This window comes from Hylobates moloch, unplaced genomic scaffold (genome assembly GCF_009828535.3).
Source record: "Hylobates moloch isolate HMO894 unplaced genomic scaffold, HMol_V3 SCAFFOLD_8, whole genome shotgun sequence".
NCBI classification, from domain to species: Eukaryota; Metazoa; Chordata; class Mammalia; order Primates; family Hylobatidae; genus Hylobates; species Hylobates moloch.
Genome location: NW_026652283.1, coordinates 8,424,839 through 8,438,426, shown reverse-complemented (window position 1 = coordinate 8,438,426; position 13,588 = coordinate 8,424,839). Strand labels below are relative to the sequence as shown.

Below are 13,588 nucleotides of genomic sequence, written 5' to 3'. Positions count from 1 at the left end.
TTAAAATGAAGTAGAATGAAATACAACATTGAAACAGGTCATACTGAGAGGCAAGATAATTGGGACTTGACCTGAATTGGGAGTTATGTGTCCTATGTTACACCAAAATCTGCCACTGATGACAGTGATCAGTCAGTTAACCTGGGGTCTCAGATTCAATAATAGATGAGCTGAAAATAATGAAGGGAGGATTCACGCAGAACCAAGTTTTCTCAGAAGAATGAATGTGTATGATTCAAAGTCCAAATAGGAGTATTATATTGGATCATCTTTCTTCTGGAACTTTGAGCCAGGATTAAAGGATAGCTGTAAAGTCAAGGAGATATTCTGATGCAGAAATCAGTTCTCACAACATCTGATTGATGTCTGATGATGTCTGATGTCTCACATCTCTTTAGTCTATTTTTAAAATATATAATTTTCTTTGCAGTAAGCATTGCAACATATATTTCCACTCTATGGAAGGAGAAGCAAAAGCTTCAGGAGTTTTTGAAGTAGGAAAGGTTAAAGCAGGAGGATTGAGCCAAGAGAGTCTGAGGACAATCGTAGGACTCCTACTCTTCATTTGGCACAAAAATGACAATGTTTAGTTAGGCAGAAGGTGAGTATGGATTGTATAAACTAAGAACTGGAAAAGACTTTGCAGTTCAAGCAATCCTTAGCTCTGTCTCCAGGCTAGACAAAATAAGAAATAAAAGCTATCACTTCTGTGTGGTGCTTATAGAATAGAATTAACATATCAGCATTATGGGATCTTTGAGGTGTCGCTTTCCTGGCCAGTCTAGTGGCACCTTTGCCTGAGTTTTGCTCTGGGCCCACTGGGCTGCTTCCACCCACTCACACTTGCTACCAACCTGGATCCCGGATCCAAGGGAGACTAAGACGGGTGGAGCAGAGAGGGGTGTGCGAGCAAGCATGGCCACTGTGCAGCCACACACACCAGCTGCTGCCCAGGTTGGGCAGCTCCAGGTGCCAGCACAGGCTCTCCGTGAGATGGCTGGACCAGGCACACAACAAACAGCTTCCCCCTGGACCAGGCACATCACAAGCAGCTTCCAACAGTGGCACTGGGGAATGCAGTGACTCCAACCAGGGCCCCAAAGAGGGAGTCGCAGCCCGGGCTCAAGGAGCTCCCAGGTCTGGGCTCCCCAGACGGCCGCAGCTCTTCTCTTGCTATGGGGAGCAAGGGGCATGTTGCAGCCCTATTTGTGTTACAGCTCTTTTAACCTTGCTGTCTGGCTCCTCAGCTCCTGCATCAAGCAGACAAGTGGAGAATGAGACCGATGAAGAGGAGCATTATTGAGCAATGGAACAGAAAGATAAGGAAGATGAAGAGGAAGGAGTTAGTAGCCCATTTCCACAGCAAGGATGTCCTTTCCACAGCAAGGGTGTCCCAACTAGTGTTCAGCTTCTAGCAGAAAGGAGACCCTGGAGTGGCTGGCTCCTCTCTGCAAACAGGTCTTCCCAATGAGTGTTCAGCTTTCAGCGGAGAGGAGGTTCTGGAATGGGTAGTTTCTCTTCACAGGTAGGTCATCCATTGTCTTCCCGTCCTCTCTTCCAATCTAGCTGAGTCCGGGGGATTTTGTGAGCCTCAGAGGGGAGGAAATGCATGTGGATTGGTCCATGGGCAGCCATGAGTGCGCCCAGGGAACAGCACCACAAGTTACCTCTCTGGTCTGCAGGCTTCAGGCCCTCCCGGGCTTGAGGGTGGGACTTCACTGGGGACCCATCCCTTTCCACCCAGGAACCTGTCTGCCTCCTGCTCCCAGGCTGTTCATGCCAAGGGGCGCCTGCAAGCCAGTGCCCGGCTGTCTTCAGAGCCCTCTCAGCCTCCCTCCCATGCTTGTTGGTGCCCAAGTTCCAGAGGGGGCCGAGACGGCAGGGGGCTGGCGTGTCAGCACGGTCCAGAGCGTGTGCACACTCGGCCAGGTTGTGACAGTACCCAGGCTCGGCCCGACCTTGCTCTGAGATCAGAGCGGGTGCTAACAGTGGAGAGAAGCCAGGCAGCCGGAGCAGGCACCCTCGAGCCCGCAGTGGGCAGGGGGCTCTCCTGGGCCTCTGAGAGCACAGAAATGTCCACAGCCGCGGCAGGGTGGCTGCAGCTGCCCCCTGGGAGCTCCTGCTCCGCCAGTTCGGAAGGGGCGGGGCTCCTGCTTGTCCCTAGCTCACCTGCTCCTGAGCGTGCAGGTCTGGTGGCGCCTCCTTGCAGCCTGGGCTGATGGGCAGGGGCGGGGAGGTGAGGGGAGTGTTCCAGGTCCCCCCTGGGCCCGGGACTGTGTCCAGGGCAGGGATAACGTCGCTGCAAGTTCTTCCCGTGGCCCCGGGGCTCAGGGGCAGCCCAGGACTCTCCCTCGCCAGGCTCACGGCCCTGCCCGGGGGGCGCCTCCGGGAGCAGATCACGAGCCCTGGGGCCCAGCCCTCAGGAGCGTCTAGCTCGGCGGTCACCCCAGTGCCGGGAGGACCCCGGAGACGCGTCCCGGGCGGCTCTACTCAGAGCCTCCTCCCAAGGCCCAGGAATGCGGCGCTGTCGGGGGTTTGCGCGGTGGCCATACCGCTGGCAGGGTCCCCAAAGCTGGCCCGCCCCCACTTCCCACCCTGGTCCCGAACCCTGGGCCCAGCCCCAGCGCGTTGTGTGCGAACACCGCACCGCCCCGGACCCAGCTCCGCCTTGGGGCCCCTCTCTGCCTGCTCCTCCGTGCCCGACTACACTGCTTCCCCTCCGGCAGGCGACTCAACCCGGTCCATCGCGGCGGCTTCCAGGACGGCAGGCTCCGGGGGGATTCCCGGGGCCGGCTCCAAGGACTGTTCCCCTCCTCCCCACGCCCACTCCGCGGCGGCGGCGGGCGAGAGCTGCAACGTAGGGCCAGGGTCTGGAGCGGTGGAGGCTCCGGGCCGGGGAGCAGGTCGCCCCACCCGGCAGCGGGAGGATGGTGGCGGCGCGGTTGGGTGCTTTGGGGTCTCAAGGCACAGGGGACGCGAGGCACAGATGTCCCACAACAGCCACTGCCGCTCCAGCAGCTGCTCCGCCGCCGCTACCCGCCCCTCCCCGCTGCAGCTGGCGTGATGGCAGCGGCAGCTCTGGACGTCCCACTGCTGCCATCAGCCTTGTGAAATAGGTACTACCTTAACAAATGAGGAAATTGAAGCAGAGACATGTAATTTGCCCAAAGTTACTAAGCTAGTAAGTGACAAAGCTAGAATTCAAGACCAAGAAGTGTAGCTTCCATGCTCTTAACTTCCAACCATGGAGACAACTCAAACAACTTCAGACAAAAAGGCCAGGAGAAAGTATATTTCAGAGCTTAATAAACATTATAATTAGCTGTCAAATTAAGTATCAAGCCAGGGCACAGAATATAAAAGAAATCAGAGTATGGCTATGAGAACAAGACAACAGGATTATAATTTTATCTCTTGGTTCTAGTTTTTTTCTTTGTTCGTATGGAAATCGTTACTGAAAAGGTACTTTAAGGATATGCTTGTTGTAAATCATTAGCTGTATCACTGACCAAGAGTGTTTATTCCTGAAATACTAACTGATTGCCTACCATCTGCCAGGCACAATATCCCATGCTATAATACAAAATTAAACAAAATAGGATTCCTCCCTTAGAAAAAACTCACCGCAGAGTAAAAAAAAAAAGATACACATCTGGGTCATTATAATGATCAGGTGCTAAAGCTATTCATTGCCCCAGCGGACTGGAGATACAATGGCCTTCTCAAGTTTTGGGGTATTACACTCAAATTCATATGTGATACTGGAGAAAGGGCCTAATTACAACTAAAACTGGATTTCCCACCAGCCTGGTGGCATGGGAATCTTGGAATTAAAATTACGTAGAATTTTTTAAAGTGATGTATCTTCTACATCTGATTTTGTGAACTGAAGTTTATTCTTTCCAGGAAAGCATATAGATACATGACAGGAAATGAAATGGAGACTTGTTGGGGTCAGTTTTATATATAGTTTGTATTTTATTTTGAAATATGATACGCTGCTATTCTCTTGCATTTTCTTATATGTGACTCACCGCTAACCCTACCCCCATTTCAGGCCAGTTGGTCATAAGCATCCATTTGCCTCAGAGAATACTGGGTTGTTATGAGAAGAATACAAAGTTGGAAAGAAATAGAATATTTGAGTCTATCCTGTAAGAATAAAAAGAATAAAAGGGTTTTAAATTTATTTAGACCCTATTGTTTAATCAAGAATTCTGACCAGGAGCAGCGGCTCACGCCTGTAATCCCAATGCTTTAGGAGGCCAAAGCAGGAGGATCATTTGAGGCCAAGAGTTTGAGACCAGCCTGGGCAAATTATTGCTCAGGAAAAAAAGGTCTTATTTAGTATTTTAGTCTTTACAACGTTTTTTTCTATTATGGAGTATTCTCTCAAATACTTTATGTCTATCCACGTTGTCTGAGACATGCCACTTTAACATTCTAGTTATGCTGTAGCAGTCATTTTACCCTAAGCTGTTAGTAGTGCTGATCCACATAAAATTGGGCTGTTTAGGTGTTTAATTGTTCAAATGTATAATATATCTGATGTATTTATATATTGTATAAAAAATCACCTAACACAATAGATATTTAATATATCTGCTGTAAATATATATCATATAACATAACATAATATAATAATTTATATTATAAATGATAATATACTATAATATAAAATATAATAAATATATTATAAATGTACAATATATCTGATATAAATATATAAATATATCAGATATATTATAGATATATATGTATATGTATAATATATACATATATATGTATAATATAATGTATTATGTATGTGTATATAAATGTATATGTATAATATATAAATGTATAATATATCTGATATAAATATATCAGATATACATCTATTGTGTCAGGTGATTTTTTATACAATATATAAATATATCAGATATATCATACAGTTCAGCCTGTCAAAGCACCATATTTTGGGGGGTTGGTTTCCGTGTCCCAACACTAGCTACGAAAATATTAGCTATTAGCTACCTAGAACTCTTCAGTAGTAAATTCAAGAAACCTAAAGTAATTCTCTTCATTAAATTCTTGCCTTGTCTACTAAAAAAATTGTCATCACCGAAGTGGACAATGAAGACTGTGTAGGGTTAAAAGCTCTAACTAGTATGCCTCCAAGATTCTTTTATTGCCCACCATCATGATTGAAGAATAGATAACTTCTTTTTCATCTTATTTATTTATTTTTTGTAAAGATAGGGTCTCGCTATGCTGCCCAGACTGGTCTCAAACTCCTGGGCTCAAGAGATCCTTCTACGTAAGCCTCTCAAAGTGCTGGAATTACAGGAGTGAGTCACCATGACTGACCATTAATAATTTATTTCAATGATACTTTAACATAGGCTCATTCTTCTTTACCTGTAAAGAAAAGTCTTTCTGGCCTTTTTAAAATTATATTTTTTGGCCAGGCATGATGGCCAGGTGCAGTGGCTGACGCTTGTAATCCTAGCACTTTGGGAGGCCAAGGTAGGAAGATTGCTTGAGGCCAGGAGTTCAAGACCAACCTGGCAAACATCTGGAAAACATAGCAAGACCCCATCTCTATTAAAAAAAAAGAATTAATTCTATTTTTCTGAGAGAAAAAAGATTCCCAATTCAACAACACTCTTCAAAAACTTTATCTGGCAGCTACTCAGGAGATTGAGATAGGAGGATCACATGACGCCTAGGAATTCAAAACCAGTCTGGGCAACATAGTGAGACCCTATCTCATAAAAAAATAAAAAAAGCTTTACTTGGAATAGAACCCATGACTCTGGTTATAAATACAAAATCCTTCAAATTCGTTTAAAGGAATTTAATCCCAGCTTCTCGGATGAAAAGAGGAAATAATATTCACAATTTGATCCATCATCAGTAGACAAGTTAAATGTGTTTCATAAAAGCAAGATGTATTAATTAAGCAAAATCATATTCGAGTAACCACAGGAAATACATAGATACTGTCTCTTACCTAGAGAAATCTTATAGTCTAATTGTGAAGATAGTCTTCACATGACAAAAAAGATCATCATTAATCCAAAACATGTAAGTTATAAAGAAGCGACATATACTAGCAATTCTAAAATCTGGTTAGCATCCTTTGTAGAATTTATTTTAAAAAGCAGATTTCCAGGTCTCCTCAATAAAGATTTAATTTATTATTTCTGGGGATGTGCTCAGACATCTGTGTTTTTTGTTTTTTGTTTTCGTTTTTTTTTGTTTTTTGAGATGGAGTCTCACTCTGTCTCTCAGGCTGGAGTGCAATGGTGCAATCTCAGCTCACTGCAACCTCTGCCTCCTAGGTTCAAGCAATTCTTCTGCCTCAGCCTCCCCAGGAGCTAGAACTACAGGCGCCTGCCACCATGTTCAGCTAACAGGCATCTATGTTTTTAATGAACTCTGTAGGTGGTTCTGTTATGCAGTTAGTTTTCAGAACCATTCACACTGACAGTAAAGGCTATTTATTCCCAGCAGTGGAAAGACCACTGAGGACACAGGAATAGTTAGCAAAGCTACTTAAAGATGCCAGGGCTGGGGCTGGGTGCAGTGGCTCACGCCAGTAATCCCAGCACTTTGGGAGGCCGAGGCGGGCGGATCACGAGGTCAGGAGATCAAGATCATCCTGGCTAACACAATGAAACCCCATCTCTACTAAAAAAAAAAATACAAAAAATTAGCCGGACGTGGTGGTGGGCACCTGTAGTCCCAGCTACTCGGGAGGCTGAGGCAGGAGAATGGCGTGAACCTGGGAGGCAGAGCTTGCAGTGAGCCGAGATTGTGCCACTGCACTCCAGCCTGGGAGACAGAGCGAGACTCCGTCTCAAAAAAAAAAAAAAAAATGCCACGGCTGGCTGGGCAGAGTGGCTCACACCTGTAACCCCAAAACTTTGGCTTGGGAGGCCAAGGCAGGTGGATCGCTTGAGTTCAGGGGTTCAAAACCAGCCCAGGCAAATGGCAAAACCGCATCTCTACCAAAAACACAAAAATTAGCCTGGCATAGCAGCATGCACCTGTGGTCCCAGCTACTCAGGAGGCTGAGGTGGGAGGATGGCTGGGGCCTGGGAAGTCTAAGGTGCAGTGATCAGTGATCATGCCACTGCACTCCAGCCTTGGTGACAGAGAAAGAACCTGTCTCAACATACATACATGCATACATACATAAAATTAAAAATAAAAATAAATAAAGATGTCAGGGATTATGTTGAACCTTAACTGAGAGGAAGATTCAAAAGATAGTGAGGCTTATTTTTCTTTCTTATATCTATAGTTACACAGGGAGCTGTCTAGTCTTGGATGTACCCAAGTTGATATCTGGTTTTATCCATTGAAACCCACAGTGAAAATGGTAAATAGGTGCTAGGTGTTTGGATTTTTTTAATCCCATGTAAGAATATAACAGTGGTATCCTAATAATGTCAAAGCAACATTGGTCACAATCTAAGGAAATTGAATTCATATAGTACCAAATATATGTTTAGAGTTGTGCTAGGTGCTGATACATTCTAGATAAAAATATTAAACATGGGTAACCAAAACTGTCAAATGACATTTCAGGGCAAGATATAATTAAGTATCAAAATCGTTGGCATAGTCTTTAAGTACCGTGAAATGTAGAGAAAGCTGAGATGAATGGCCGTGCAGAGACAGATGGCTTCGCAAGTCATCTCAGATGACTAGCTATCCAATGTGAGGATACTTCTCCCTCACCTTCAAACAAATGCTAAAGATGCCTATTACTAAATCATATGAATATTCAATCTTGTATCTAATGTGGTGGTATTCATAATACTCTATATGTTTTCATCTTACTGGACAAGTGTCTTCAAACTCATTTAAATGAATTTAACCCCAGCTTTGTTTATATACAGACTTCTTCAGTCTCACAGTCTCTTTGCACCCCACAGGCTTTCTTTATTCAGTAACACTGGTGATTTCTCTTATTTTCCTCAGCTTGAAAGATCTAGCCACGTGAGCAGGACAGAAGTGCACAAAAACCGTATCTTTATTTCTGTGGACCAGGTGGGGCCCCTACCAGCCTTGCTAGACAGACCCAGGTGAACCGTCCTTCTAGGGGGTCTCATCACCAGGCAAGCACGTGGTACGAGAAGAGCAGCCATCAGGAAGGCCATTTGGAAAAGCACATCCTCTCTGTTCATATGAGATATTTTACATCCTTATTCCTCATCGCAAGCTTCCTGGGACTTGGGACAAGAGGGTTGGTGGAGGCCAGTGGGTATGGATTTGTTTATATTAAAATGAGTGTATGAATATTTCTGTGTACTTCAGATAAACACTCTTTTCCATAAATAAGCCTCATCATCCAGAAGCCATGTTGAAAGTTGGTAATTAAGGACAGGAAGTGTTTCCAAGGGTTGTCAGTGATTAAATCAACCTTACCTTAGCATACATGTGTGAGAGAAGTTAGATAAATTATAGATAGATAGATGATAGATGATAGATAGATAGATAGATAGATAGATAGATAGATAGATAGATGATAGATAAGGTAGATGATAGATTAGATAGATACAGATGATAGATATGCTATCAGTCTAGATATATTAATCACAGTCAGTTTTATCATGGTGTAATTCCATTAGCTTCATTAGCAGCACAAGAACAGCACCTGATGTATGTCTGTTTCCTGAATATTTGGAAATATTGGTATTAATATAGATAGAGTGAGCTTGCCAGTATAAAGAATCTATCTCTCACTATAGGCAGGGCCATGTGCTGCTATTATGGAGGAATATGTATTATTTTAATCATTTAAAAGACTAATAAACTTCTAAGCTACTCTCAGGAGCCTCTGCTCAAGTTCCTGAGGTTCCTACTCTAAAATCCACATCACCCTCCAACTGCTCCCTATGTGAGCTGTTAGGGAGCACAATAAATTGGAGAATGAATACTATCAGCCCACTAAAAAATTATCTTTCAAAGGATGAAGACTGATGCTAAGGAAAAAGAGATGAGGCCTCCCTGGTTCCGAATTATTACTCCTTCCTTTCTTGGGTTACGGATTGAAGACTGACTTTTTCTTTCACTCTTCTGCAAGACACCCCCATAAGAAAGCCGAAACCTGCTTTTGTGAAAGCCTATGATTACTATGAGACAGGTGAGCAAAACAGAATCCTAGATAAACTCAGTTCTTTCCAGCGTGGTGTCTTTGATGGAAAAATAAAATAAAAGCTAATTTGTTTGGGGTTTTTTTCTTTTTTACTTTATATAGATTTAGGGGGTACAAGTTTGGTTTTGTTACATGGCTACATTGCATAGTGGTGAAGTCTGGGCTTTGAGTGTAGCTATCACCTAATTAGAGTACATTGTACCCATTAAGTGATTTCCCTCTCACCCTTCTGAGTCTCCACTATCTGTTATCCCACTCTCTGTGTCCATGTGTACAAATTATTTAGCTCCCACTTATAAGTGAGAATGTGAAGTATTTGACCTCCTGTTTCTGAATTATTTCACTTGAGATAGTAGCAACATGGGTGGAAGTGGAGGCCAAACCTCAATTCTTAAAGGAATTAAAGTGTGGTAAACCCTTGTACATCTTGTTTTCAGTTTAATCTGTCTCCATACCTTATTATTTCCTCCTTGGCCTACAAAACTACTGCAAAAACTACCTGTAATATACATGTATATTGATATGTAAGCCTATCAATCATGCAAAATAATCCAAAGTACCAAGAGTTTTACATAGAAGTGCTTATAAATAAAGGCATACATAAATCTTAAAAAGGTAATATAGCAATGCAAAGCAATAAAGAAGAGCCTAAGAACTATACAAATAATTATAGTAAGAACCAAGAGAGGGGAGAGAACTATAGCATGAGTGGTCTTTAAACAGCAAATGAAGAAGCTAAGCACAGTGGCTCATGCCTATAATCCCAGCATTTTGGGAGGCCAAGGCAGAGTGGTCTCTTAAAGCTAGAAGTTTGAGACCAGCCTGGGCAACTAAGTGAGAGCCCATCTCTACAAAAAAATTGAAAAATAAGCCAGCATGGTGGTACACACCTGTAGTAGTCCCAGCTACTCAGGAGGCTGAGGCAGGACGATCATTGGAACCTAGGAGTTTGAGGCTGCACTGAGCGAGAGAGTGAGACCCCATCCCTAAAATACACACACACACACACCAAGTAAAATTTCAGTTGGAGTATAAATCGTGGGTATTATACTGATTTATGGAGAGAAATTATGCTAAGTCTTTCAGATGAGGAAAACGTATAAGAAATATCATGCAAGAAAAAAGAAGCAAATATGGAACAAGAACTGAAAGAATACATACCTGCGTGATCCCCCCTAGTACTTTGCTTGAACACTGTAGCATGAGCAGGCTTTGATTTTCCACCAGAGTAAGGATTATACCAATGGTATCAAGAGTGGAAATTCCTTGATCATGTCTCTATATTTCCCCAGTGAGCTGACACTGTTGTGATCACGCAGGCCCGGTTTCAGTACGGTTCGCAGTCCTTAAGTAGGTCAAAGCCTCTCCACAAAGCCCTATCCCGTTGAAGCTCCCATTCTCAAGCTTTTCTCCCATTGTGTCTTTCAGATGAAGCAACTTTTGCTGAATACAGTGTCCCCTGCAGCCCAGATAGGCAGTTTGCTCTACATATCCCAAGCCTTCATTTTGCTCTCAAAACCAGTCCTCCTAAATAACAAAATCATCCACGTCTTTTATTAGTTGATCTCAGATTTATCATACTGCAAGATAACACAGAAATATACATCTTTGGAGAGGAACACTAACTCCTTGGAAGGCTTCCTAATTTTCTTATCAGAAGAGTGTAAATAAAATTACCCTGTAATTTTATTACAGGGTAGATATCTGATGGATTCCATTCTCAGCCATAGCCAGTTTGGTCTCCTTTAGCAAGCCCTGCTGCTGTCCATATCCAGTTAGAATTATATTCACTCCTTGGCAAGCCCTAAGTCATCCTGTTTGCTTTCCTCTTCTCTCCACAGACACAGAGCAAGAAAATGTTTGAGGCTTTTGTCTATAAACAAGGCTTTGCTGGAATCCCCAGACCCAGGACTTTTTAAAAGGATATTTCGTCTCTGCAATACAGGTACTGAACGAGGTTGGCAAATAAATATGTATTTCTAGAGACTCTATAATTGATTCGTTCTTCATTTAATGCAAACTTACTCCATGCTCACTTACTGCTTTTCATTGTAACCTCTATTTGCAATAAGCAAATAATGACATCCAAATTGAGGTAAGAGCACCTAGCATAAATTTAGGAACAATTCACAACAGCCTCTCTGCTGCAGAACCTCAGAATATGCAAAGCAATGTAATGGCAATCTGGGAAAGTTTCACTCGAAGAAAAAACTTCTAAGCTGAAGATTAGTGACAAGAGTGTAGAGTATGTCTGAATGGAAACATCTTTGGCAAAAGCAGAAGAAATTGTTTATTTTAGCACCAGGTAAAATGACTGGCCTCTCCAGATAGAAGCTCCATATTGCAGAATGGTGAAAATTTATCAATCAATCAATTAGTTAATAAGTTATGTTTAGGTGGGAGTCATAATAATATTATGACAATTTCACAGAATTAGAAATGAATTAGCTTAACTTCGAATACAAAATCTGCCACTGACCATTTGTATGACTTTGGGTCAAAAAAATCTCTGGATATCAATTTTATGTGTGTGAGAGAATGATGTGTTATTGGAGAAGTATAAATAAGTACAGGTTGCGTATCCCTTATCCAAAATACTTGGGACCAGAAGTGTTTTGAATTTTGAATGTTTATTGAAGTATACTTACCAGTTGAGCATCCCTAATCCAAAAATTGGAAATCCAGAATGATCCAGTGAGTATTTCCTCTTAGCACCACATCAGCACTCCAAAAGTTTCAGATTTTGGAGCACTTTGGGTTTCAGATTTTTGGATTAGAGATGCTCAACCTGTAGAGTATATCCTCTCTTAATATCATTGATAGGTTCTTAGAAACTGCAACTTTAAGTGACATGACATAGAACAAAACCAATTTTACCCTAGGCTAATCAATATAACCAAGGAATAAGATCTAGTGTTCAGTAGCAAAATAGAGCAACTACAGTAAGCAATAATTTATTCTCCATTTAGAAATAACTAGAATAGTAGAATTGGAATGTTCCTAACACAAATAAATAATAAATGTTTAATGTGATGAATATCCCAATTATCAAGTGATCGTTACACATTGTATGCTTGTATAAAAATACATGTACCCTATAAATACATGCAACTATTATGTATTCATAAAAATTAAAGATTAAAGAAGTCAATGAACTATTATTTTTCATAAAAAGTCATAGGAAAATTTGCGTTTTTAAAATTTTGCACATAACCTTGGTAATAAAAATTATATTTAAATTTAAAAAATAAAATGAGCTGTTTCTACAGCATATATCTGATCACAGAAACATCATGAAACTTCTAAATGAAGACTCAAAACATTTCTAATATTGACCATTGAAATAAATGTGATAAATAAATAAAAACAAGGCAACTCCCCAATTTATGGTGAATTGCTGAGTGACAGCATTCATAGTGTCACATGACCAACAGATTCATATGACCAGTGCACAATAACAGACCAATTACACTGAGACAGCAGGGTTTGCAGCAGAGAAAGAGCTTAATGCTCACAGGGCACCAAGTGAGGAGATGGGAGGAGACCCTCAAATTCACCTCCCTGAAGAGTTCCGGGTTCGGGCTTTTAAGGGGATCATGGAGGGTGAGGAGCTGGAGAATTGAGATCATTGATTGGCTGGGGTAAGGAGAATGAATTCATCAGGACATGGAAACTTCATTCTTTGGTGAGTCAGCTCCTATGGGGTCCTTCAGACCAGCTGATGTCAGTAGTTTCATTAGTATGCAGGTCCTGAAAGGATATCTCAAATGGAAAACTTTACATTTTATAATGTTCAAGTTGTTATCTGTAGAGCAGTTAAGGGGAACTACGATCTAGGGTCTGTGTGATTCTAGGGCAACAGGCAGCAAACAACTAAGAGGAAGCAGGTCCGAGCACAGACTGACCTAGTGCTTAATGCTGAGTGTGGTGCAAGCTGGGTTTGTTTTCATTTCTCCCCCTCCCTTCTTCCCTGATTAATTTTATAAAGTTTATAGGGATGGTTTCCATAGTGGTGATGGGTTAAATCAAGGAAGAAATGTTTACAAGCTGAAGTTTACAAACCAAAGTTTACAAACCAAAGGAGATGCTACCTCCTACCAGCATGCAGTTTAACAACAAATGAGAACAAATGTGGTGGGGTCGCTGAGCATCTTCATCCTGCATCATTTATTGCCGTGTATTTGTGTGATTCTCATCGACTTTACAGGGTAGACATCTGATGGATCCCATTTTCAGCCATTAATTTCACAAATTATTGTGAAGTTTTTACTTCACAATAAAAGCACAAAAGAGGTAGAAGGGTTAATTTCTTTAAAGGCGATACTGCGTATCTACCATCTGCCTGGCGCTGCTTTAAGCATTTTGTTGGTATTAGGTAATTTTACCCTCACAATCACATTATGATGTAGATACTATTATTAATCCCATTTTTAAATG

General features: G+C 42.0%; 1 protein-coding gene across 1 annotated transcript; it reads left to right on the top strand.

The window, feature by feature from the left end:
- The first annotated feature begins 2,516 nt into the window (after window positions 1-2,516).
- LOC116472651 (putative uncharacterized protein encoded by LINC00612) lies at window positions 2,517-3,064 on the top strand. The gene is given in 2 exon segments (XM_032159573.1): window positions 2,517-2,577; window positions 2,580-3,064. Coding segments are annotated over 2 exon segments (546 nt in total).
- The last annotated feature ends 10,524 nt before the right edge of the window (window positions 3,065-13,588 follow it).